The sequence below is a fragment of the Heteronotia binoei genome, chromosome 3 (assembly GCF_032191835.1).
Source record: "Heteronotia binoei isolate CCM8104 ecotype False Entrance Well chromosome 3, APGP_CSIRO_Hbin_v1, whole genome shotgun sequence".
Classification (NCBI taxonomy): Eukaryota; Metazoa; Chordata; class Lepidosauria; order Squamata; family Gekkonidae; genus Heteronotia; species Heteronotia binoei.
Genome location: NC_083225.1, coordinates 40725190 through 40752400, shown reverse-complemented (window position 1 = coordinate 40752400; position 27211 = coordinate 40725190). Strand labels below are relative to the sequence as shown.

The window sequence follows — 27211 nt, the reverse complement described above, 5'->3', positions numbered from 1 at the left end:
GATCTCATCTTTCCCTCCAAGGCTTGGAGGCACTAGAAACAGGCCTTCTGAAGTGGTTGGTACAAGTGGCTACAGAATGTATTTGAAAGCCATGTTTAAAAGCCGTACTGAAGATAACATTTGGACCAATTTCGCACAAGGACTTGTTCCGGGTGGAGAGCCCTTTTGCTCCTAGCGCTTCTCTGTTTTCACACAGGCTGCCTGGAGCTGCGAGTTGGCACGCCACTTTTCCATGGCAAGTAGAAACCACTTGTAAGAGGATCTCACTTGCTGCAGAAAAGCGGTGGTGCACCAACTTGCAGCTCTGGGGCAGCTTATGTGAAAACCAAGAGAAACACCAAGAGCAAAAGGGCTTTCCACCCAGAACAAGCCTAGTGCAAATCGGTCCTAGATTTCTCAAAGCCTGGTGAGCAAAGGAGCCTGCTGAACATTGGAGTACCTGAGGTTTCAACAAGCCTCTTTGCCTCCAGCAGCAGTTATGTGGGGTGAACGACTGAATTACAACAATAGTGCAAACTAACTTTCACAGTAATATAAGATTGGTTCATAAAACGGATTGCAGATACTTGTGGTTATAAAGTAAAGTTTTTGTGTTTCTGAACTGCAGGACAAGCAGCATGTTTTTGGAACGTTAGAAAGGTGAAAAAAATGTATCCATTTCAATGCTGAGGAGCATGTTCCGAAATATATATATATATTCAGCACTGAAATGGGCGTGCATGGAGTTACCGTGATCAGCAGCTCCTGAAAAGTAACATTTAGAGATGACTCTAATTCCTCCCTGATTACCAGCACAAAAAGTTGGCTGAAGACTTCTTAAGGGGTGACTAATCCACATTAAGTGGTGTTGAGTTTGTACTCTAAAAGAGCATGAATGGTGAATCTAATCCATTAGCCGCTGTCAGGTCAGAACCCAGGGGTGGTGGTTATTTTTGGATTAATTAATGCAGAACAAAAGGCAACTTTAAGATTTAATGCAGAACAAAACTTTAAGATTTAAGGAAGTTAAGGTGGGTCCAGTCCAGAGGCTGAGGACTCCCTGCACCTTTAAGGTACCTTTAAGAGCTGCATGGTGTCACCTTGCCTGATCCACTGTACTTGTCAAGGGTCTTCTAGGCACTTCTAAAAGGTAAAACCATCCTTTGCATTTGGTAAATCTGTTTCTGACAAACACTTGCCCAGTCAAAAATGGAGTTAGACCTTACAGTTGTTACACCCATTTATTGATAGGCTCATAGCAGCAACCCCTCTACTCACCCAAAACACACCTATAAGCTTTGATGATACCAGAAAAACACCCCCCCCCCCAATATTGTGAACTTGCCGCTTGGCTCCAGTTAGAAAGGGGTGTTTGTGTGTTATATCTTAGCACTACTGTGCGTGACAAGGTCTTCTCCATGCAAGTGAAAATGAAAATATATGGCCAATTGGAGGACATGTAAATAGAGTTCTGCTGAAGTGTGAACTGTTGCATTCCCCCCTCCCTTCCTCCAAGTATTATATAATTCTTCTTTAAACAGTTCCCGGAGCCCCCCTAGGGGGAAGGTTCATTTAGCAGATCATTTTTTCTTGATGGCTGTGGCAAGCGTAACAATGTTCCGGGCCTGCTTCAGTAATGGCATGTCTATCATGCTGCCACGGAAAGTGAAGGCACCCTGCAAAAAAACAGAGAATATCAACTTCTTGAAAGGGGACCTTGGGAAAGGAAAATTGCAGGCTTCGTTTGGTTTTAATACTTTGCTGCAAGACAAGAATCATTAGATCCCACATGAATCAAACTGAGTCTTCTTGTACAGGCTTTAGAAAGAGCCAAAAGGCACAACAATACAAGTCAAATGTAAGGAAAGGAAAAAACACACACAACAAAAGCGGCATGCGTGTGAAAGAGAGACAAAAAACCACCCTGCATAGAAAAAGACTGTATATTTAACTCTTAGCCCGAAACCAGACAGAGCTAGAAATGACCCACAAGCTGAGACACATTAGCTGGGGGGAGGAGCAGGGGCGGGGGAAAGAGGAGGCAGCAGATCCATTCTGCCTTTTGTTTGAAAGAAAGGGGGGGGGGGGACTTAGCAAACAGCACAGCATTGGGCCTCTGCTACCAGGACAAGGCATTTCTTCCATACTCCCCAGGAGAAAGGAAGCCAAGATGGGTGAACAGGAACGGCAGCTTGCAATTAGAGATGATTTCTAACTCACGCTAGGGCCAAGTTATAGTAGCAATTGCTTTCCCTCCTGAGACAAAACACCTGTACTTACCACTTGTCAAAAGTGCTGTTTAACAGTACAATAGTGCTATCCACAGGGAATGTTTTCTTCAACAGCAGAACTCAGAACTAGCTAGACCCACAGCGGAGCATAATTAGCCAATTAAATCAATTAAAAAAATATGTCCAAGATGGAGATCTGACAGTGAAGAACTCCTGGGTGGAGTTCCAGGGGCAAGGTCCTTGATGCACATTCATGATTGGAATCACTGTTCTGGATAAATCTTAATGAAAACAGACCATTTGGAACATACATAAATTCTACTGGCCAATCCGAAGCCATTTTAGACTCTTCTGCTGAATTCAATGGGCTTAGAAAGGCGTAACTCTGTTTAAGACTCCACTGTTAGGTACCTGTTGAAATTTGCGGAGTGGGCGGCATATAAATTTAAGGTAAATAAATAAATAAAATAAAAAATTGACAGACTGGCCCTCAGCTTGGTTGTTTCCTTCATCACTTCCCAACAAAGTTAACTGTTGGCTATCATCTCATCTATGAACATCTTTGATCTTGTAAATGGTTGAAATCAAATTCGCATTATGGGTCTATGTGACTGATACAGGTGATCAAACTGTCCTCCTGTATTATGAGTTATGATTTATATTATGATTTATGTTGTGATTTATATCTGCCCCTCCTTCCTCAATTTTCCCAGTTGGAAAAATGAGCAAATTCTGCTTTTATGAAAGTTACTGTATAGTTGTGAATAGACTGTGTGTGATCCACAGCAGAGATGAACACACGGGCTCCCAGGATCACAAACCTTTCTTGTTGACAGGGAAATGAATAGGTGGATGCAGCCAAACAGTATAATAGATTTCCAAGAAATGTCAAAGAAATACAGTGCCTCTAGACACAGCCATCTTGTTTATGAAGGTATATAGCGTTATAATGTGATCAGTACAATCCAGTAACAATATTTCTGTTTGTCTAAAGGATAACCTTGTGGAAAATGTTCTGAAGTGTATTTTATTCTAATTGCATATTTTTTCTTGTCATAATTATTACTTGCATTTAAAATAATATATTCTTGGGTTCTTCTCCCATCTTTTGTCTTTTTAAATATCAGTAATCTAATATTATACACAGAAGAAAAGGTACCATCTATGTAATTAACAAGTTGAACACATCTTCATTTATTTTGTGGGTGTAGTCCGGATGAACAGAATCAGTTTCCATTGGCTTATAATCATCCTGATGCAACCTTTTTATTTATTAAATATTTGAGTGTTTCAAAATATGACAGCGATAGATAATTGGGCGGGTTACCAGCTGTCAGGATCTAAGAATCTAATCGCATCTTTTGCTTCCCTGCAGATTACCCCCTATAATCACTGAAATATGCAACATACAGATTGAAGAAATGCTTGAACAATTCAATTTTGCAAAATCCAGAAATTTCAGACAAGAGTAATTATGTTATATAATTATGCAAGATGTTCTTCCCATGTGATCTCATAACTCGCTTTTATTGCTGGAGCAGTAACTGCCTCATTAAGATAACATAAAAATTGGCCCTTAGACCAGAGGTATTCAAATTATTTCATTTTCAAAAACCATTCTACATCTCTTCTAGGGAACCACACTGCATTGTAAAAGATTTCTGGGCATACAGTCAGGTCATGCTGAATGCTACCTGGGAAAGTAGGGGCTCAGGTTTGTGCTGAATGAACTGAGTGTGCTCTCTAGAATACACCTGATACTCTCCCCTGACTGTGCACTGCTGAGGAAGATTCATTGTCATGGCTCTTTGTCTTTCTGAGGATGACTGACTGACATTACTGAGCTTTATGAGGAATCCCTGATATTCCCTAGGACTGAAAATGGCTAACTTAGATAAGCAAAAATATTTTTAGAACCACCACTGATTTTAACCAAAAAATGTAAACTACAGTAAAGGATAAAGACAGCCTCAAAAATGTAAACTACAGAAAAGGATAAATACAGACTCCAAGTATTAATAGGCAGTCTTTCACCCAGTTCCCTTTGACACTTTCAGCAAGTGTCACTGGTTGCAGGTAACTGTTTGCACATCTATTGTAGAGATAGAAACAACTTTTTAAAAGTGCACAGTGTATTTTATAGGCTAAGGATGAACTTTTAAAAATTGTCTTATCTTCAACAGCCTCCAAATACTTTTCTTTCTCCTGCCATCCTAAAAAAACACTCAATTCTTCATACACAACATGATCAGGAACCTATTTTGTTTCTGCAGTCCAATATCCTAATCATGACGATCTGTGTTGATGCATTAGCCAACCAGGCAGTTCAGTTTCCTCACAAGGGCAACAGAGGTCCACTCAGTGTTACTTGCAGTGGCATGACAGAGGTCAAAACTCCACTTGTGTGTGGTTCCAGATCACAGTGGTAACATACACAAGTGCCAGTCACAGGGAATGATGCTCTGATCACATGGATACCTCCTGTGTTAGCATTCAACCCCACCATTTTGAGAAGATGAGATATGAGAGAAGGTGGGTGTTGCTGCTGATCTGAAGGAAAAACCATAGCATTCAACTGTAACTGTAGGCTGTTGTTACTGATCACCACAACAGTTGAGCCAGACTGCACCTGAATCCTGAGAACCACAGAGAGGACAGCAAGTTCGGAAAGATGCCAAAAATTCAACGGAGAATTTTGTGTTATGCAAAACCAAATGGATGCTGCATCTGCCCCACTGGGATAACAGGGCAGAAGTGAGGAATCAGAGTGGAAACTATGGAAATATGGATCTCAGAGCATACTTTTGGGGACTGAACTGCATTGTAGTTAGATTACTGTCTGCCCTTGAAGACAGTGCCACAACAAGATGGCTAGATGAACTAGAGAGAACCTATTATACTAGTGTAAGACTGTGTATATTGGCTGCCAGTTTATTTCTGGTCCCAATGGATGGTGGTAATTTTTTTCTATAAAACCCTATTAAGTACCCTATGCCAGGGGTGGCCAACGGTAGCTCTCCAGATGCCTACAACTCCCATCAGCCCCAGCCAGCATGGCCAATGGCTGGGGCTGATGGGAGTTGTAGGCAAAAAACATCTGGAGAGCTACCGTTGGCCACCCCTGCCCTATGCTGTATAGGACTCACAAAGTGGTAATTAGGAGAGGAATTCTATCAGGAGCTCCTTTGCATATTAGGCCACACACCCCTGATGTAGCCAGTCCTCCAAGAGCTTACAAAAAAGAGCCTAGTAAGCTCTTGGAGGATTGGCTACATCAAGGGTGTGTGGCCTAATATGCAAAGGAGCTCCTGCTAGAATTCCACCCCTGGCAGTAATCATCTCAGGCCCTTCTTCATGTCTCCCAGCCTTCAGAGGTGAGGTCGTAAGAGAGAGTGAGGACCTTTTGGGGTGGTTGCTTCCCAAATATAGAATGTTCTCCCTCTCTCTTTAGCTGGCACCATCTTTGATTGCTTTCTAGTGTCTGGCCAAGACTTTAAAAAAAATGCAGCAGGCTTTTAATTGACTGGTGTATGATATTGTTTCAATGCTTCTATGATTTTCATTGCTTCTTTTGGACTCTTTGAACATTTTTTTAGCTGTCTTGGGCTTGGATCCTGAGCCTTGTTTCTGTTTGTGCACCTGTTCATCTGTGATGGATATGGCAGTTTGCTGAGGAGCACTTTCCTTTGCAGCCAGATGCTTTTTGGCTCACTGAAAGATGCTGATCTTGTGTGAATAGAAGCTGTTAACCCTGGGGAAACATGTTCTCCAGTGTGGGACTACTTCCACCATGGAAAAAGGTGCTGCATGAATGGAACCATGGCTTAGGGCAGTGATGGTGAACTTTTTAGAAACCGAGTGCCCAAACTGCAACCCAAAACCCACTTATTTATCGCAAAGTGCCAGCACGGCAATTTACCCTGAATACTGAGGTTTTAGTTTAGAAAAAACAACTCATAGTGAAATTAACAAACTGAAAGAACATTTGGTCTGGATAGCATTTGCTTAGGAAACCAACAAAATAGTAACATGTCAGAATGGGAGAATGGTGGTGAGAGTGTCATAAGGCAATAAATGGAGGCTGATCATCGCTCTGTTGCTTGCAGGTCTGGGTTAAACTGAGAACATGCCTTTCCCAGGGGTGTTCCTGTCCACCTAATTTGAACATGTAACATACATTATAAACATCATTCTAGTTTGCCATTGGGGAAAAAAGAATACATTAAAATGTAGTGTGTTTAGTAGGAGCTGGTGGTTAGGGTGTCCAAATCAGATCTGGGAGGTCCTGATTCATATGCCCACTCTGCCCTGGCAGCTTGCTGGGAAACCTTGGACCAGTAATATACTCTGAGTTAACCTGCCTCATAGATTCGTTGTGAGGATAAAAGAGAAGGGGAGAGTGTGTCAAACCACTTCAGTGTCCTTTTGGGGGAGGAAGGCAGGGGATACATGATGTTAGTTAATAAATGAAGTTGATGAAAGGAGTCCACTGATTTATATGGCTAAATCTGAGTCCAGCAGCACCTTAGAGAACAAGAGTTTTGAGAGTCAAAGCTCCTTTTATCTAATTAAAGGAGCTCTAATGCTGGAAAGCTTGTGCCCCCTCCCCCAAATCTTGTTAGTCTCTAAGGTGCTCCTGGGCTCGAATTTAGTTGTTCTACTATGGACCAACACGGCTACCCTTGGAAACTTCAGGGATAGTCTGAATTGTATTAACTAGAAAGTCTGATGTGAGAAAGGAGGGTCAGTTTGGTGTAGAGGTTAAGTGCGTGGACTCTTATCTGGGAGAACCAGGTTTGATTCCCCGCTGCTCCACTTTCAGCTACTGGAATGGCCTTGGGTCAGTCATAGCTCTCACAGAGCTGTCCTTAAAAGGGCAGTTTCTGGGAGAGCTTCTCTCAGCCCCACCTACCTCATAGGATGTCTATTATGGGGGAGGAAAATAAAGGAGATTGTGAGCTGATCTGAGACCCTGAGATTCAGACTGAAGGGCGGGATATAAATCCAATATCTTCTTCTTTCTTTAAACTAAAACTGAAATCCTGTGCATGTGCAGAGAGTAGGTGCCACAGTGCTCACTGTAGATTACTTCTGAGTAACCATGGAGAGCAAGCCCAATGAGGAAAGGCTAAGGGACTTGGGGATATTCAGTCTGGAGAAGAGGAGGTTGAGGGGGGAGACATGATTGCTCTTTTGAAGCATTAGAAGGGCTGCCACTTAGAGGAGGGCAGGGAGCTGTTCCTGTGGGCAGCAGAGGAGAGGACTGGCATAGGAAAAACTTTTTAACAGTAAGAGTTGTTCAACAGTGCAATCGACTCCCTCACTGACAGTCTTTAAGCAGCAGCTGGAAAAACACTTGTCAGGGATGCTCTGGAAAAGTAGAACAGCAGTGCAACAGTTCAAAAACAGCTTATCAACAATTCGCCTTATGGTCCCTGTAGCTTGAAAGAGCTCTGCCCAGATACTGCTATCAGAAACATCGTATTTGTAAGCAAGGAAGCTTGCAGTTCCTCCCTTTCCACTCCTAAACCAGAGGTGATCCCGGCTGCTGTTTCTGCCAGATTAGTGGGATCCAACATTTCCTGTTATAAACCCACATCCCTTCAAAAAAACATTCTTGATTCAAGGTCCTGATCTCTCCTTCCCCCCCACATCCCCACACACCCATGCTATCACCCATGCTCTCTTCTTCCCTTCGGCTTGGACCATGCCACAACAGTTTTGAAATATGAAACGCAACCAGGTCTCGGCCACATGAAAACGTGATGCTGCCTTATCTCCATCTCTCTAGTGCAGGGGTGGCCAAACTGTGGCTCGGGAGCCACATGTGGCTCTTTCACACACATTATGTGGCTTTTGAAGCCCCCACCAGAGAAGGCATTTGTTTCTTTAAACCACTTCTTCAAGTCAAGCCAGTCAGTGGCTTGGAGCATGCATTCAAAGTTCTAGTTGCTTTCTTTCCACCTCTCCCTCCCTGCTCCCTCCCCACCTATCTTCCTTCCTTCCTTCCTTCCTTCCTTCCTTCCTTCCTTCCTTCCTTCCTTCCTTCCTTCCTTCCTTCCTTCCTTCCTTCCTTCCTTCCTTCCTTCCTTCCTTCTCTCAGACATCTGATGTTCGTGTCTGGTGGCTCTCACACATCTGACATTTATTCTATGTGGCTCTTATGTTAAGCAAGTTTGGCCACCCCTGCCCTAGTGGGTCCCATCAAACCTCTTCCCTAAAACTGCAGGATCACTTGCAAGGAATTTTCCTCTGTGTGTTGTGCTTGGGGGCTGCATTGTGGTTGCAACTCCCTGTCAAAATTCCAAAGGTGCCCACAAGCTCAAAAAGATTGGAGTGCCCTGTTGTCTCTCTGAAGGAGGCCCAGTTAGGGTTGCCAGGTTTGGGTTGGGAAATACCTGGAGATTTGGGGGAAGGAGCCTGAGTTTGGGGAGAGGAGGAGCTTCAATGGGATATGACTCCAGAGCCTCGTGCGCGGGGGGGGGGGAGGAAGTGCGCGTGCCCACAGAGAGGGCTCCAAGTCTTACCTCTGGCACCTGTGCCATAGGTTCGCCACCACTGGGGTCCCAGTTTTAGTTGATCTGGTGGGGTTTGTATTAGATTATTATTGTTGGATAGCCCAGGCTAGCCTGATCTCATCATATCTTGGAATCTAAGCAAGTTTGGCCCTGGCTGGTATCTGGATGGAAGACCACCAAAAAAATACCTGGGTTGTAAACAAAGGCAGGCAGTGGCAAACCACCTCTAAATGTCGTGCTACAAAAACACTCTGGGATCACCATAAGTCAGCTATGACTTGACAGCAAAAAAAATATATTGTTTATATATTGCTTTATTATAGAATTACATATTTTTCATCATCTTTGGGGTATATCTTTGGCAAAGCAGTAGACCAATTTTTTAAAATAAAAACATTTGTATTTTTATAAAAACAGAAGTTTTATTGTGGGCAAAGTTTTTCTTATGCATCCTGCAACTTGTTCTGTCTTTAAAAAAAAAGCACCTTTACATTGCCAGAAGAATTTCTGCAAATATTTTCCAAGGAAAAATTAGCAAAGTATCCTTCTAGTATGTTTTTTGTATATTTTTAAATCCTGTATTTTCCCCATAATGCTCAGGGCAGCATACATAAGATGGGGAACATTATAACAAACCTGTGAGGTAGGCTACAGTGCCCAAGGGTTATTGCATGAACTTCACAGCTAAATGGGGATTTAAACCCAGACCTCTCAGATGCTAGCCCAAGACTCTAGCCTCTGGCTTATCTGGATTTTAACTTAATTTGTGAATTTGCAGAAGCAGATAGACAGAGCTCTGTGTTTCTGTTTAAATGGGTTTCACCTGTCAATTACTTAGGACTAAGTGGATGAAACTCCAACTATGGATTTTCAGTGTAATTTCTGCATTGCAGAACCATCTAATGGCTTCAGAGCTCAATAGTGGTAGCTCCTAGTGGGACCAGAATTTTATGAAAGCTGGACAGATTACTGACACCATGGTGATGGAAAGAACTTCTGATTTATGGTGACCCTGCAGGGTTTTCAAGGCAAGAGGCATTCAGAGGTGGTTTGCCATTGCTTGCCTCTGCATGCAACTCTGGACTTTCTCGGTGGTCTCCCATCCAAGTACCAACCAGGGCTGACCCTGCTTAACTTCCAAGATCAAGCTAGCCTGAGCCATTCAGATCAGGGCACTAACACCATATTTATCTACTGTATAGTATCTGACTTCATTGGTTTCAGAGGAACAAATTAAAGCCATTGCGGGTAGGGAGGTTGTGTGTGAATAAAACAGAATGATGAAACAAGGCTAGCTACCAGTGACCTGGTGGTTTAACTTAGGCACTAAGAGCTTTTCATATGACCATTACTCAGGGGTGGAATTCTAGCAGGAGCTCCTTTGCACATTAGGCCACACACCCCTGATGTAGCTAATCCTCCGAGAACTTACAAAAAAGAGCCTTGTAAGTTGTTGGAGGACTGGCTACATCAGGGGTGTATGGCCTAATATGCAAAGGAGCTCCTGCTAGAATTCCACCCCTGCTGTTACTCAACACACCCATTTACTTAAGGGCAATCTCTTAAGTCTCATCATCTCAGCTGATCTCTTCCATATGAACCAAAATAAAAAGTTCTTTAACTCTCTTCTCTCTAGTGTGAACAGCAATGGGGGGGGGTTTCTCCCCTAATGCAGCTCACCACCTCACTCTTCTGTATGAACTAAGACAAAGGCCTGGGAGAGTGAGCAACAGAGTTGTATTTATGGAAGAGCTCCACCCTGGGCTTTTTTTTTTAAGAAAAAGCTCAGCAGGAACTCATTTGCATATTAGGCCACACCCCTTGACACCAAGCCCTGCTCAAAAAAAGCCCTGCTTGCAGTTCTTCTAACAACTTTTTAAAAAACAGAAATGCAACCTTGGGCAGGAAGGGAGTCATAAATTTGATCGCAGCATAAGCATCACGGGGAGGAAGTTCTTAACCGTTTCCCTGTGGGTTGATTTTGCAACCTATCTGTGTGTTCCTGCTCAAAAAAACACCAGGCTCCACCAAAGCCCAGTAGCTGATTACACTGGAGATCAGGGGGTTAAGCTCTTGGCGGCTTGGGAGTATTTCTGGCATTTCACCCTTGCTCAATTTGAAATTTGGCCCAAGTTAAAAATGAGCTTCCAGTCAAAGATTTAAGACATGAACAATGCTTATTTCCAAAGATAATCTGATTGTACTGTCAACATTTCTTATCAACAATTGCATTTTCCATTCCAAAGAAGTTAAAGCTCTGCTGCTAAGGAGACAACTTATTTCACAGGGTACTTACTTCCAGGGCTTTTTTTTTGGTAGGAAAAGCGCAGCAGGAACTCATTGGCATATTAGCTCATACCCTCTGTCATCACCATTGCTTCAAACGGCTTTTTTTGTAGAAAAAGCCCAGCAGAAACTCATTTGCATACTAGACTACACCCCCTGACACCAAGCTAGCCGGAGCTGTGTTCCTGTGAGTTCCTGCTCAAAAAAAGACCTGCTTACTTCTATTTATTCATCAAAAGTATTCATATCCCATCATTCCTTTAATCCTAATATGGTGTGCCATAATCCACCGCACCTGCAGAAGGCATTGATTTTCTGAAATCCTGAAACTAGAACCTCCCTGTGGCATGCTCCGTACTAGAGCTTTGGTGTAGTGGCTAAGTGTGGACTCTTATCTGGGAGAACCGGGTTTGATTCCCCATTCCTCCACTCCTTGCAGCTGCTGGAACGGTCTTGGGTCAGCCATAGCTCTCGCAGGAGTTGTCCTTGAAAGGGCAGCTTCTGTGAGAGCTCTCTCAGCCCCACCTCCCTCACAGGGTGTCTGTTGTGGGGGAAGAAGGAGATTGTAAGTGGCTCTGAGGCTCTGATTCAGAGAGAAGGGAGGGGTGTAAATCTGTGGTCTTCTTCTTCTTAAGTATGACTTGGTTTACAATTAAGGCATATGCTAAAAATGTAACGTACACAGTGGTTCTTATGCTGAAGTTAATCCTAGCTCAGTGGTTTCAGTGATTATTCTAAGTAAACTGATTTAGGATAGGAATGCAGAATGACCATTTTAGACTACGATTTATGTCAGAGCCCCATTTTCTAGACTTCAGAATTTAAGATACAGCATCACAGTTGGTTGATAATTGGGTATTTATTCCAGAAGATACTCAGCAGCTGGGGCGGGGGAGATGATATTTAGGTAAAAATGGAAGAGGAGCCCTTCCTGTGCTCTAGCTTGAAGCCCATTTCCCAAACCACAAACTAAAGCAGACAAAACATGGTAATTGTCAGTGGATAAAGCTTTAGCAGGAACCACTGCTTAATTCTAACAAAACTATTTCAAATACAGTGAAACGAAAAAGTAGGATTGCTGCCACTTAAATTAGCTGAAATTATATTTAGGCTGTATTGCTTTCCTTTGAGAGCTCTCAGTATGCCCTGAAGAAGGCCATCTGGCCAGAATATTAGTTCTTTTGTTACACCCTGCTTTGGAGAAAGAAAGAAGGCAGCTGAGCGCCATTATACCTGTGAACGTGGGGGAACCCTCCCCCCTCCCTCAGATATTTGCGTTTTGGAAGGTATGATGTTGTTTGATTGCTTGCTGCAAGCCAAATCTATATCCTATCCTATACCCAACGGTGCAGCCTGCTTCCAGAAGCTGAGCGAAATTGAGATATTTATTGCACTGTTGCTTGCTTTTCATATTTGCATGGAAACAGGACGAAAGAAAGGGAGAAAGGGAAACAGTATTAGTTTAAGGGACCTTTGTCTATTGAACGGAACTTTGACTATTGAAAGTTAATTCTCTCAAAATCTTGTTGGTCTGAAGCTGTTCTACTCCAGACCATGGCTGCCCTCTGAAACTACCTTCACACAGGTAATTTCTTCTATATGTAATTTCTTCTATAGGTTTCCTCTTCAGCCAAGCAGGTGCCTATGATCTTTTAGGGAAATATACAATGACCAGGGTGGTGTATATATATAATACAGTCTTCCTAAAGGGTTGTAACTTCGTGAAAGAGCCAGTAAGGTGTAGCAGTTAAGAGAGGCAGATTCTAATCTGGGAGAACCAGGTTTGATTCCCCGCTCCTCCACATGCAGCTGCTGGTGTGACACTGGGTCAGTCACAGGATCTTTCGAAAGAACAGCTCTGAGAGCAGTTCTCTTAGAGCTCTCTCAGCCCCAGCTACCTCACAGGGCGTTTACTGTGGGGAAGGGAAGGGAAGGAGACTGTAAATCACTCTGAGACTCCAAGTGAAGGGCAGGGTATAAATCCAATCTCCTTCTCTTCTCTCAAGGAAGCTTCATAAAGTCAAAATACAGATTGGGACAAACCCATATATATTGATGCTTTAAGTAGTAATTATGGTTTATTTGAGAGATTAAACTATTTTTTAAATTTCTCTGGATAATCATAGGTATCCACATGTCTGAGTGGGGAAGGAGAAACAGACTGTCAAACGTGAAAATCATATTTATGAATGCTCAGTTTGGTGGCAGAAGGTGCTGTCAAGCCACAGCCGAGTTATAGCGACTTCATGAAGCTTTCAAGGCAAGAGAACAGAGATTGTTTGCCGCTGCCTTCCTCTGGGGAGGGACGGTGGCTCAGTGGTAGAGCATCTGCTTGGAAACCAGAAGATTCCAGGTTCAATCCCTGGCATCTCCAAAAAAGGGTCCAGGTAAATAGGTGTGAAAAACCTCAGCTTGACACCCTGGAGAGCTGCTGCCGGTCTGAGAAGACAATACTGACTTTGATGGACCAAAGGTCTGATTCAGTATAAGGCAGCTTCATATATTCATGAATAACAACCCTGGACTTCCCAGTACAAGCTTACACTAACATTTTACCACAAGGTTGTGGGCTGATGTGTGGAGAAGGTGTCACACCTGTTCACACATAGGAAAACTGCCTGTACGGAGTCTATACACCACAGCCAAGTAGAGGTTTGAGGACCTCCCCCTCATTTCACTGTCACTGTATGAGAAAACCCTCACGTGCCCCATTAATTCTAGTTCAGATTGAGGCAAGTCTGATTGGCAACTACTTGTGTCACATTATCTTGCACTAGAAGTTGGGCCAGCCTACAGCAAATTCATGGATAGCATATTAGCTCTTTTCCACAGATTCACAGGATATGATCTAAAGGTGAAGGATCCAGCAACTGTGCTGAAGCTAAGCTTGTCAGGATCTGATTACTGAAAGTATGAGAGGGCCTACGGGTTTAAAAACAAAAAAGGTAAAGGTAGTCCCCTTTGCAAGTACCAGTCGTTTCTGACTCTGGGGTGACACTGTTTCACAACGTTTTCACAGCGGACTTTTTACGGGGTGGTTTGCCATTGCCTTCTCCAGTCATCTACACTTCCCCCCCAGCAAGCTGGGTACTCATTTTACTGACCTCGGAGGAATGGAAGGCTGAGCCAATCTCGAGTCGGCTACCTGAACCCAGCTTCTACCAGGATCGAACTCAGGTCGTAAGCAGAGCTTACAAACTTAGGCCTATGGGTACCTTTACCCAAATACTTCACCCTGACTACAGCAAAGGAAGAAAAATGGAAAAGACATGAAATATACATGCTTCTTAAAGACAAGCCCCTGAAAAAAGTAAATTATAACATTGAAATTGCTCAGGTTGATGAGTACCACATCTACTGATCATGTTAACTATAGTTTTGGAGTATCCTATCAATTTATTGTTATTATATTGCTTGCCTCTGAATAGCAATCCTTGGAGGTCTCCCATCCAGGCTGACCCTGTTAGTTTCCAAGCTCCAAAACAAAATAGTGAAGAAGGAACACACAGGAACAAGTGAAGTAAAAAAAAAAAAAACCTACAAGCCAATATTCAAATTGTTGAAATATACACACTCATCATAGAAATTCATATAATATACAAAAGAATTCACACCACACAATCAACAAGATTTACACACAATTCATAAACATCTAGCACTCAACATAAATCTCTCTCTCTCTCTCTCGGCTTGGCTTCGCGAACAAAGATTTAAGAAGATCACCGTGTATATAAATAACTTTCCTTCAGGTCTTTTTTCAGTTCAAAGATCCAGTCCAACTTCAGATATTGTTTCCATAAGTCCGGTAGGAAATCCACTTCAGTAGCTCTTGTAAGAAATAAATCCTGGTGGCTTAGAATTCAGGGCAGCAATGTTATTCCATAGGCTGCCGAAGCAAAATCCTTCATTAGCTGCCAAAGCAGCCCCACCCCAACACCTCTGCCGGCTTGTGACAGTGTTTCATGTTCACAGCTTCCTCAGGGATTATTCCTTAACAACCTATAAGCAACTCGTACATTCACAAAACTCTCCTCAGCTCAAAATACACATTCCTTACTCTACATATTTGGAGCATGTGCCAAATAAGGAATGTGTATTTTGAGATGAGGAGAGGTTTGTGAATGTATGAGTTGGTTATAGTTTGTTAAGGAATAATCCCTGAGGAAGCTGTGAAAGTGAAACACTGTCACAAGCCGGCGGAGGTGTCGGGGTGGGGCTGCTCGTGAAGGATTTTGTTTGTTGATTGTATGGTGTGAATTCTTTTGTATATTATATGAATTTCTATGATGAGTATGTATATTTGAATATTGGCTTCCACAGTTTATTTTCTTTACTTTAGTTTCCAAGCTCTGGCAAAGCTTAGGGTAGTCTAGGCAATTCAAGCTGGTAATCTTTTTGGCATGACATCAGTGGTGTTTACTGGGAAAGGCTGAAAAATTTCTCAGCAGTTTTCAGAAGTGATAAAAAGGCATGTCAGAGTCCTGAGGTCCTTAATTTCCTTCTGACCCAGAGTTTGAGCCTTGTGGGCAGAGTCCTTGTAGAAAAGTCCCAGCAATTTCATGAGAGTGAAAACCATTCTCCTCCCCATTTCTTCCCTTCTTAAACCAGGGACTGACAACCTGACTGGGTCATTGGGCTCTGTGCTCAGAACTCTGGCACCAGAAGATCTGTGCATGCAGCACCAGTTCCACATGGTATTTGTACTGCACTCTGCACTTTGACTCCTTTGCACTCCTGCCACTGCTGTTTCCATGGAGTGGGAGCAGATCTGGGGGAGGGGAGCTACAGGTCTAGGTTTATGGCTAGCCTGGTAGAGCATGGTACTATCTCAGGGGTCAGCGGTGAGGTCTCCCTTGCAGACTCTGGCTGCGGGGGCGGGGGGGGGGTGGCTCTGGTACTGTTGACACTTCGTCAAAGGGCACTTCTACAGCGCTGAACCCACCCTGGTCCTTCTGGTCTTTGTTGGCCATTGGCCTTGGCTCCACCAGTTTTCCCCCAGAGGACTCCAAGTCAGTCACTGGACTGGTCAGAGGGGGTCGTGACAGGATTCTGGAACCATAAAAATGAGCTGGATGCGTGAAAGTTTTGAGGTATGTCAAATTTGAAAATCCTGCCATAGACAGCAATAAGTTACTGCTGAAATTTAAGAGATTTGCAGAGCAGCTCCAAGTTGATTGAATTCAATAGTCTTTAGAAGGCTACAGCCCTGCTTAAGATGGCACTGTAAATACTGTTACAAACTGTCTTGCTGTTATTATTTCTGCAGCAGTATTTGAGTAGGTTTTTCCTGTTTCTTTCCAATTACTCAGGCTGCTAGGAGTGCCTAGAAGGTAAACTTAAAATAGCTGCCAACACTGTACGCAAAAAAGAGGTTCTACTGCTTTACCAGGGCTATTTTTCCTACCGGAGCCCACAGGAGCAGAGCTTTGCCTGGGCTGGCCATGACTCCAGCTGGCCCAACCTGCCATGTGGCAGCCACATGCTCCCAGGCCGGGCAGTGTGGCTTAATTTGCAAATGAGCTCCTGCTATGCTTTTTCTACAAAAAAAGCACTGTGCTTTACAAAATATTATTTAGTTTATTTGCCTCCTATTATTTCTCCATGGAGCTCAGGGCGTCCTACATGGTTAATTCTTTCTTCATTTTATTCTAACAAGAACTGTAAAGTAGGCTAGGCTTACTGCCATTTTGCACATTTCATGGCAAGCAAGGTTTCGAACTGAAGTCTTCCCAGTTCTGTCTCTATACTCTAGCCAGCTAGTTCTTGTATTATTACAATTGCACAGTGAAAACAATCTATGTATTCAACTACACAAATGCTAATTCCACCATAGCAACTCCATTTTAAAAAGCATATTTGCATAATTGAAAGTAAGTTTCAAGTTTTTAAGATTCAATATTAAAAAAACCCATTGTTTTGTTTTTTCCTTTTCTTTTACTTTGATTGTTTAAAGCAGGGGTGGCCAAACTTGCTTAAATCTTCTTTTTTATTTATTTTATTAAGTTACCATGATGAACTGAGAATGTAGATTATTATTTTGCCACATGGCCACATAAAATAAACATTAGATGTTTGAGAGTTGCAAGATGTGAACAAATATTACACACATGTCTTTATTAAAAATCTTAATACTTTCTTTGCACAGAAAGATAAAATACATATCCATGCACTTTACAACATGACTATAGTAGTAGCAGACTTTTTTTAAAAAAATCAGAAGCTGGGAATAACAGTCCTCGTAAGACAAACATAGGGAAAGGTTAGGGAATTACTTTTTGGTACCAGTAGAAGAAGGAAACACACATGTACCATATAAATAACTGACCACCGTTTACATCATTATGCATCTCTCTTTGCCTTGACACTAAAGTTAGTAAATACAGCTCCTACAAGAGCTATGAAACTAAGAGGGAACCCTGTGCTACTATTTTTAATTTTGTCCCACCTTCCAGTGGCTCCCTCAGCTCTCGCACTCTCTTTCCCCACTCTAGGTCTCCAGGTGACCTCTGTGGTAGAGGAGAAGAGCTTGCAAACCTGCCTTCCCCACTTCACATATGGTGGAAATAGTTGCCTACCTATGGGTCAGTGCTTAGACGCTGACTGAGGTCCTGATGCTAAGCATGCCTATTTGAAAGTAAGCCTGCATTAAGTTCCTTCTTGACCTCTGGGAGCTGCACAATATGTGTGAAAGAGCCACATGTGGCTCCCGAGCTGCAGTTCGGCCACCACTGGTTTAAAGTATTCAGGCAGCTGATAAAGGATAGATAGAAATTAATTGATTTTATCTAAGACACAATTGGCATCTGATTGTACCAGAATTCTCAAATGGAACTCTTCTTAAAATTTATGTTTTAATTATGCAATTTAATGAAGTACTTCTAGTAATTTAATTTTAATGGCTCCAATTTACTGTTCAAGGAAACAGTTGGGTAACCTCTGCAAATGCTACAGAGAGAGAAAAAAATCAACATTGTGCATAGTTTGGTCCCCTCAATGAAGGCTGTCCTCTCTTCCAAACTGTGGAGTTTTCATTTATTTCATTAGGTTCCCATGATGAACTGAGAGTGTAGATTATTATTTTGAATACAAATCAGCAAAGAGTAAGCCCATTGATTTCAATGAGTCTAAGAATATCTCAATTTGTGTTGGATGTAGCCATTAACAAGAAGATATTGCAAGCTATTCCATAGTTAACAAAGGTTTGAAAATATATACTTTCACAGTTTTGTCACAGTTTTGCTGTGTAGACAGATCCAATTAAGACTTCTGGAGCAAAACCTCTATTTGTCTGTTGATCCATTTTCATTTAGACTTCACATTTCTCCACAATGGGGACTCATAGCAGCCTACATTTTATTCTGACAACAACCTTGTGAAGTAGATTAGGCTTTGAGTGTGACTGGCCCAAAATCACTCAGAGAACTTCCTTGGCAGAGTGGGAATTGCAGTCTGGGTCTCTGAAATCCTAGCCTCAGACTCTAGGGTTGCCAATCTCTAGATGGGGGCAGGGGATTCCCCGGTTTGGAGGGGCCCCCCCCGCTTCAGGGTCTGCTGGACACTCCATTATTCCCAATGGAGACCGATTCCTATAGGGTATAATGGAAAATTGATCTGTGGGTATCTGGGGTTCGGGAGGGGGGACTGTTTTTCGAGGTAGAGGCACTGAATTTTCCACATAGCATCCAATGCCTCTCCTCAAAAGACCCTCCAAGTTTCAACAAGATTGGACCAAAAGGTCCAATTCTGTGAACCCCAAAAGAAGGCGCCTCTATCCTTCATTATTTCCAATGGAGGGAAGGCATTTAAAAGGTATGTGGCCTCTTTAAATGTGATGGCCAGAACTCCTTTTGGAGTTCAATTAAGCTTGTCACAACCTTGCTCCTGGCTCCACCCCCAAAGTCCTCAGATATTTCTTGAATTGCACTTGGCAACCCTACCAGACTCACATTTTGGCTTGTGATTCACTCCATTATAAACCCTTTTTCCTTTGCATTATCCTGTACTTCTGCATACATTCAGATCTTTTTTGAGACAGGCCACTTTTATACACTCAGAAGTGTTTTCACATTAATCTGGAAATGCACTTACTTCATCCCATGGTCATCATGGTAGCAGTTAAGTTTCATTAGTTACCAAGTTCATGCACATGCAGTCAAAATCCAGGTAACGCACTACACACACAAAATACATTAATCTGATGATTAACTAAAACTGGATTCTAGATACTCAACACTAAAATAAAGTGAGTTCTTCTAGCCCATGAAAATTTATGTTACAATGAAGAGACACAAGACTCACAGGGCTGAATATTTTAAATATGGGTGGAATCTACTTTTTTGAACGAAAAACATTATGAGACTAATTCTGTTTTAGAAAAACAAGCGAGTTTGTGGCACCCTAAACACTAACAAGTGTTCACTTCAGCATAAGATTTCAGTGACATAAAGCTCACCACCAGATGCATGAGGTGAATTTTCACACATACATATACAGAATAGAGAAACAAGTGAAAGTCAAAAAGACATCTAACAAGAACAGGAGGGTGACAATATTATGTAACAATCAGATGTAATCAAGATAAACACAATGTTCCTTACATGTCAGGACCTTGTGATCCAGCTGTTTTTCTCCCCCCTCCTCCAGTTCAAATGTATGTGTGTGTGTGTACAAATTGTTGTAGATGGGTATTTTGCACCAGTCATGAAACCGGCTAAATCAAACCACTCACAGAGGGTTTCTAAATATTCAAGGATGTAGACAAATGTGACTCTGAAAATTAACCAAAAGGTCAGGGCTGCTACCAAATTTTGTAGTCCCACCATTTTGGCTCCCCCACAAATCCTGTTTCAATTTATTCCCTCCCTTTTGTCTTTCTGTTTTCTCATACTGAACTGTCCCCCTTCAATTTATGCAACATTATTTTCCTGTTTGGCTTATATATTGTATATGCAGGGTACAGAGGGCATGGAAAATAGACTGAAAGGAAGAATTGAATTGGGAATGCTAGCTGTTAAAATAACGTTATCAAAAACATACCAAAAAAGAGAACTAAAAAGGGCATATTTGTTTGTCTCGCACAGAGAATCGGTTAAAAGGGGTGGAGGGAAGAGAAGGGAAATCAGCCTGGATCAGCTCTTGACAGCTTATAGACTTTTGGAGATGCGGAGATTTCCAAATTGCTCCCCCTTCCTGTCATTCCTTATGGGCTTCCAGCTTGCGGTAACAATTTTACAAGGTTTATTTTGTTTCTGTTCATCGAGGGGCACTGTGCACAGCTATGAAACCTCGCCCACAGAGATTTACCAGGCACTGCCCAGACTGAAGACATACCTAGAAACATGTTTGTTTTTAATAAGAGAATTCCAGGAATCTGAATTCATTAGGCAGTCCTATGGAATGACTGCAAACACCCAGTCTGTTTTTATTCAGGACCCAACAGGGACATGAATTGAACTCTTTCACATATTTTTTGTCACATATTTTAGAATTCTTTGGATCTCTTCCTCCTTTCACTGAGCCCAATTCTACCCTAATTGTAGTGAATTCAACCCAATGCAAAATGCAAGCCTGTCACCGGTTGTGCAAGCACATGTAATGGGGATGCACATTCAAATGAACACAGAAATGTACATCTGATTGAAAGCAATACTGTGCAGATGGACTTAAACCTCATTCAGGGTGTCTCTGGTTTCTAGTCCAGTACAAACCTGCTTACATGCACAGATCTCCTTAGCAGAGTAATAGTACAATCGTATGTAGAGTTATCCTTTCTGAAGGCTGTTGACTTCAGTGGACTTAAAAAGGTGTAACTCTTTGTTTTAGTGTCCTTCACTGAAAAGGACTGAAAATTCATTCAACTGTGGAGTTGAAAATTGCTTTCAACTGCAGGAGTGCAAGCTGGTACAGTAATAAAAACTATTCAAACTGAAAATAGAATGTGCATAATTTATGTATTTTAAAGGTTGCAAAGCTAAGCAGAATTTCTTGAGAGCAAGTTCTATTGAATTTATCTTGCTTACTACAAGTCTGGGCTGCATTTACATGCTTCTAATATTTTTAATGGTGAACTGCTCTGAGCATCATTTTGACTGAAAAAAGTAATATGCTTTTTAATATTTCCTTAAAATCATATTACTTTGGAACGTATTCGTTGTATTATCACTTATAGCTGAAGCTAATCTACAGTGTAATAATTGAATGATGCTTTTAAATAGTAACAAAAATGTTTTTTACACCTTAGAGCAAATGATAAAACCACATTTAGCTACATCTTTTATCGTGCTTTGCCAGTATTGGGATGTGTGTTTTGTGGAAACAGAGATAATAATGGCATGTTTAACATTTAAATTAGGCGCTAAGAATACAATACTGATATAAAATACTTTGTTATAAATGTCATGTTGCTGCATCAATACCCAGTTATCCCTTCTATTCCTTTAAATTTTGTGCTATAAACTCTGTTTTCTCACCATTAAAAAAATCAAAAACATTTTGTTAATGAGTTCAACCTGAAATTTGAAGTTGCTACCAAAAAACAACATTACTACTGTTTGATTTTCAGGACTATGCAATACTGTTGAAATCAAACCGTTGTGATTCATTGTGCATACAGTTTGGTTCCCTCAATGAAGGCTGTCCTCTCTTCCAAACTATGATAAATTGTGTAAGATAATTGATGCATGTTAATAAAAACTCTCGTTGACTGAGAACATCGAACTTTGTTCACTAATTAACAATAAACTGTGATCCCAAAGGCTCAAGACCAGCAATTTATCTGTGAGCAAAACTAGTCCCTCTAATTCTGTGCATTCAGTTCTTTCCAGGCCTTCAGGTTTGATTAATAACATCTACATTCACAAACAGCACATGAAACTTAATAGTATAGAATTATATTTGACTTCACTGAAACAAAAGCTTTCATTTAAAATGAAAAATGAAGGGGAAAAGAGATGGCGACAGCATCATCTGTGGCAACTGGGTATATAGTTTGTCTCCCTGTAAGGAACTTATGGCAATTTAACATCAGAATTTTCAAGACCAGAAGTGGAATCCTAAACAGAGTTAAACCCTCTGCTGAACTTAATAGGCTTACAAGAGAGCAATTCTGCCAGGAGCTTGCTGCAAGGATCTTAAAAGATTATTTTCTTGATTTCTTCAATTGATTGGTTTTATTATTAAAATATGTCTGTCCTGCTTTTTGATTCACACATTTCCAAAATGTGTTGCTTTAGGACTTGCCACATGAGTATGTTGTCATGAGAGGCAATTGTTTTGAAAACTAAACAGTCAAGCTTGGTCAGGGATTTCATTTGTCAGACTTACTGTATTAATTTGGTTTTTTGCAAATTCAAATAAGAGTTTCAGGAAACACCAATTAGACAGCATCCCATTTTATCTCATTGGGAGAAACCACACCTTTCCCAAAGTCAATGGCAAACCTCTCGCTCATTTTGATGAGGTCAAGATTTCATCCTACAGTGAATTACCAGTGTCATATTTAGATTGTTAACAGTAGAACCTATGTATTTCCATTAATTTATAATCCAGAGAAGGAGGCAAAACTGATAGCTATAGATTCTCTGCTAACTACCCCTAATTACAAGTCAACTATTCAAAAATAACTATCAAGGGAAATTTCCAGATTTCTCTAAAAATTATTGAAATGACTTAGAAAACAATACTTCGAGTTCCCATAGATGCCAGATGTGAATCTGCTAATGTATATAGATCAGAATGACTATGACATTTAAAAGTTGTATGGCCTAACAATGCAAATGCTGCAAACGTAAATGTTCTGCCTCGTTTAGCATTCCCTGTATTGTCTTTTTTTGTGTATTCTTCATAACTCCCTGGAATATATTAGCTGCCATATGTACACTCCATTGGCACTGTATACACACAGATGGGCACTGCGATATGCTTGCTAACAGGTGTATAAAGAAAGGAGGGGGGGAAGCTGTTGGTGTATTTTCTACTTGGATATCATTCACAATAAGCACTGAGCATATGTAAATAAAAGAGATCAAAACAAAAGAGATTTACACCACATTCCCAAGCAAAGTTGTACCCTTCTAAACCCATTGACTTCAACAGACCTAGAAGGGAATTACTCTGTTTTGGATTGTACTGGCAGACTGATAGTTTAATTAGAGTAAATCTTAAACGAATGTTCAGGTTGGTTTTCAATGTCACACTATGCAGTAAGCTATGATTTAAGACAGAATGGCAGGTGATGAATATATTTCAGTATTTTCTTTTTAAAAAACCCATACAAGTACTGAGTAAATCTCTTGTTAAAACAGCGCAAACTTTCTTTCTGTAATAATCGTATTGTGTTAGTGAGTCAGCTGGTAAACATAGGAAATCTTCACAATATGTTTTCACATATCAATCAAGTGTTAATGGAATCTGTATGGGACAGCAAGAAGTACATCCATAACTCTAGCTTGTGTGTGTGTTTAACTGTGTTGAGAATTTTTTTCCCTGGCAACTCAGTATTGTGCAAATTACACTGAAAGAATCACACGTTCTCTCTGCTGCACTTCTGGACAGCCAAACTTTGGTGGCATGATTACCATTTTGGATTTGGCTCAGAAGGCAAAGAAGCACAGTTAATTGCAACTTTTTCTCCCCTCAACAAAAGTGGCAAACTACATTACAGCAAATAACCTTTAAGATAATTAGCTAACAATGCTGCACTAGCATAAAATTTTCCTTCAGGCGACCCCTAATTTAAGTGTTACTGGCACCAAGTGAAGACAGATTGCGCTCTTCCACCGCAATGTTTACATATCAGAAACCCACAGAGCAGGAAACATGAGACTCAATGGTGCACTAAATTAGGAACAATCATATTCCAACACTAATTTGCTCTCTTTTCCATCCAAAAAAACCTCTAGTCCAAAAATAAGTTCTAATGCACAAAATACCATCTCTCCTTTCCAAAGGACAGAAGTCCCATCCTGTAGAGAGTCATATGCTGTAGGGGCAACTTTACCCCTAAGTATGGGCAAATTAGAATCCCCAAACCTAGTAATTTAAACAAATTAAAACTACAAAGCATGTGAATGAGCTTCCATTTTCTACAAAACATCTTAGCAGCAGTGTTTCCTCTAAGATGAGTTAGTGTGAGCTAGCTCACAGATTTTTTAGCCTTCAGCTCACACATTTTTGTCTTAGCTCAGGAAGGATGACCCCAGAGAACACCAATTTATACAGTAGATCACAACTTTAATGTTAGTAGCTCACAACTTTAATGTCAGTAGCTCGCAAAGTAGAATTTTTGCTCAGAAGACTCTGCAGCTTAGAGGGAACATTGCTTAGCAGTGCTGTTAGTTGAATCAACTAGATACACTGATATATAGAACCTACCCCAATTTAAAGGACAGAGACAAAAAAAAAATCAACACCCAACTGAAATGCCATTTCCGTTAATGCCTTGATAGGATTTGATATACAAAAAATACTTTTCCCAAATAACATAAATTACTATGTTTGGTATAAATCCTAAACATTATATTCTAAAAGCTATATAAGTTACTTTACCTTTCAGGACGTTAATACTACAATTCAAAATCCCTTCTGTTTGAAACAGCGACTGTGTTCTGCATATGACATGATGAAAAGGTTTACCTTCCCTATGCGCTGGTGTTCATTGAAGGCAGCAATCAGTTCCTGTGCCCACTTTATTTTTTCAGGACTTGGTGAGAACTCTTCCTGGACAACAGCAATTTGCTTAGGGTGAATCACCTGCTTACCTACAAAGAAGATTAATAACCCCAGAGTCAAGTATTAACAAGCAGATGTTCCAACAAAATGTTCCAATCACTTGAGGCTCCTAAATATTGCACAGACTCTCACAGTTAAGGGCTAAATTTTATTCCTCCCTAACTTAATCTCTTTCATTTTTAAAACTGTACAACTAGTAGCTCAGACTCCTACACAAAACAGGTAACTACAAACTAAGAAACTAAAAAAAAAAAGATTTACTTGATTTTTAAAAATAAAACCATTTGATTATGTTTTACTTGCTTCTGGTCTTCCAAATCAGCTCATGTTGAATAAAATTCAGTGTAGCAGCAGGTGCTGTACATAAATGTAGGCATTTCAATACTTATTGATCAGCTGTATGACACATGTCATCATTGATATAACCAGACCAGAATTCCAAAAAGACCAGAATTCCTGACCTATTGAAAACATAAACTGTTTAAAGGAAGCTATCTCATAATGGGAGGGGGCAGATTTTGTTGCTGGGTTTTCTTATTTTCTCTTAAACAAATAAATCTCTAATTTCAATCTTTTACAGAAACACATAATTATTTTTTAAAAAACGTACTGTATGGATTTTTTTTCTGACACAGATGCTTAAACATAATGGTAAGTTGGTTATTTATGCTATACTATGCAAATTAAGAATAGTCAGCATGTTAGTTATAGGAAAGAATAACAAGTTCATAAATTAAAGGTGTCATTTTTAACGACACTCTACAACATCAACTCTTGCATCTTGAGAAAATAAAATCTAAAAATTTCACTGAAGCTTTCTAATAAGGTGAAGACTGACCTAAGAAATGCTGAAATATTTTTAAGCCTCATTTATGCAAGATGGGCAAGATATTTCAACCTATCACAATATTCTATGTTCACCATTAAAAAACCCTGAACAATGAGGAAAAAAATCCAAACAGAGCACTGGACATCAAACCAGCCATGATCAAGGAAGGGGGGGGGGAGGGAATTCATATAAACAGTTTTTTGTTGCAATTTGGTTGGCTCTTGGTGGCCAGAGAGGGATGGAAGAAAGGTCTTGTTTTAAAGAGGGAAGTACATGTGTCCTCCTCATCCTCTTGGAAGCAGTGATGTTGCACAATTCCTGTTAGTTTTAATGGGGTTTGCTGAAGTGAAATGTATTCAATATTTGTATAGGTTTCACAGTTTGGGCTTTGAGATGGGATAATAAATGAGAGCAGACTTTGGCAGAAATTGAAAGAGGAATATGCAGAGGATAATTATTTTCTTGGCATATGCCTTCTTTGACGGGGCTTCTATTGACATTGATTCCTACACCTATCTGGAACACTTTTGAGAGATGGGGAGAAGGCAAGGTGCATGAAAGAGTACAATGAGCTAGTTCATGTGAAAATAAAATGCTAAGGCAAACAGCATCAAGACCAACCTTTCTGAGTGAACAAAAAAAAATTAAGAAATTTAAATAAGTTTGAAATACCCCTCCCCCCCAAAAAATGATTGTCAACAGATAAAAATATATGCATTCATCTATTTCAAATCTATCTATGCTACCTTTCTGTAGCTCATGACAGCACACACAGAAACACATACAGATTTAAAATCACAAGCTCAAATAATGACAGAAAATTACTGTGGATGAGGGAAAATACATACCTCTGTGAGAACATTTATAATAAAAAGAAACTTGTTCTAATAGTTTAATTCTTGATTTAAAAACAAAACAAAATTGAAACCTATGTATAGAAACAAAAGAAACACTATTTCCCCTAGCAATGTTACACCACAAGATGCTTTACTATATTTTATTTTTAGTTTTATGACCATTTGTACTAACTAGTATGCACATTAAAAATCCTTCGTAGATTGTTTTGTTAAATACAATAAAATTGAAGCACTGTAGTGTACTTTAGGTTGTTCTACCAGATGTTCTTTTAAAATTAAGGAAGGTTTTAAAGTGAAACTATAACACTAAACATTTATTTTCACTGTTTTACTTGTAATAATGCACTGATTTTGAGGTTTACTTTTGAATATATTACTTAGTATAAAAACCTACAGAAGTAATATTTCAAGAGAAAGGTTTGCACTGTGAGGAGGACATCTCAAAATATTGATCTTAATTCTTTGTTGTAAAGGCAAATGCTTCACTGTGATGACAATCAGGATAAATATTCAAAATCACATTTACTGTAAGAGTGTCAGCTTTTTAACACTATGACAACAACAATAGCAGCAGCAACAAATACACCATTAGATTTATGGCCCCTAGATTGCCTTTTGTTGCTCCTTATGTATCCAAACAACTGTATAATGGCCTTTGACACTGTTTGGAAACAAGGGAAATATTTTAAACTGAACTGTTGTTATTGACAAGTTACAGAGAGGCTGCAGAATTGGAAGGTATTAAAATTTATGACCATGAAATCCTTTTTGCGCTACCACTTG

General features: G+C 40.5%; 1 protein-coding gene across 1 annotated transcript in view; it reads right to left on the bottom strand.

Annotated features, from left to right (window-relative positions):
* Nucleotides 1-1206: 1206 nt before the first annotated feature.
* CLYBL (citramalyl-CoA lyase) overlaps nucleotides 1207-27211 on the bottom strand; it is a 288779-nt gene continuing 262774 nt past the window's right edge. The window contains exons 7-8 of the mRNA XM_060233663.1: nucleotides 24647-24771; nucleotides 1207-1655 (exon numbers count right to left, since the gene is read on the bottom strand). Coding sequence (XP_060089646.1) covers nucleotides 1560-1655; nucleotides 24647-24771 — 221 coding nt within the window. The 3' untranslated portion in view covers nucleotides 1207-1559. The remainder of the gene's footprint in view (nucleotides 1656-24646; nucleotides 24772-27211) is intronic.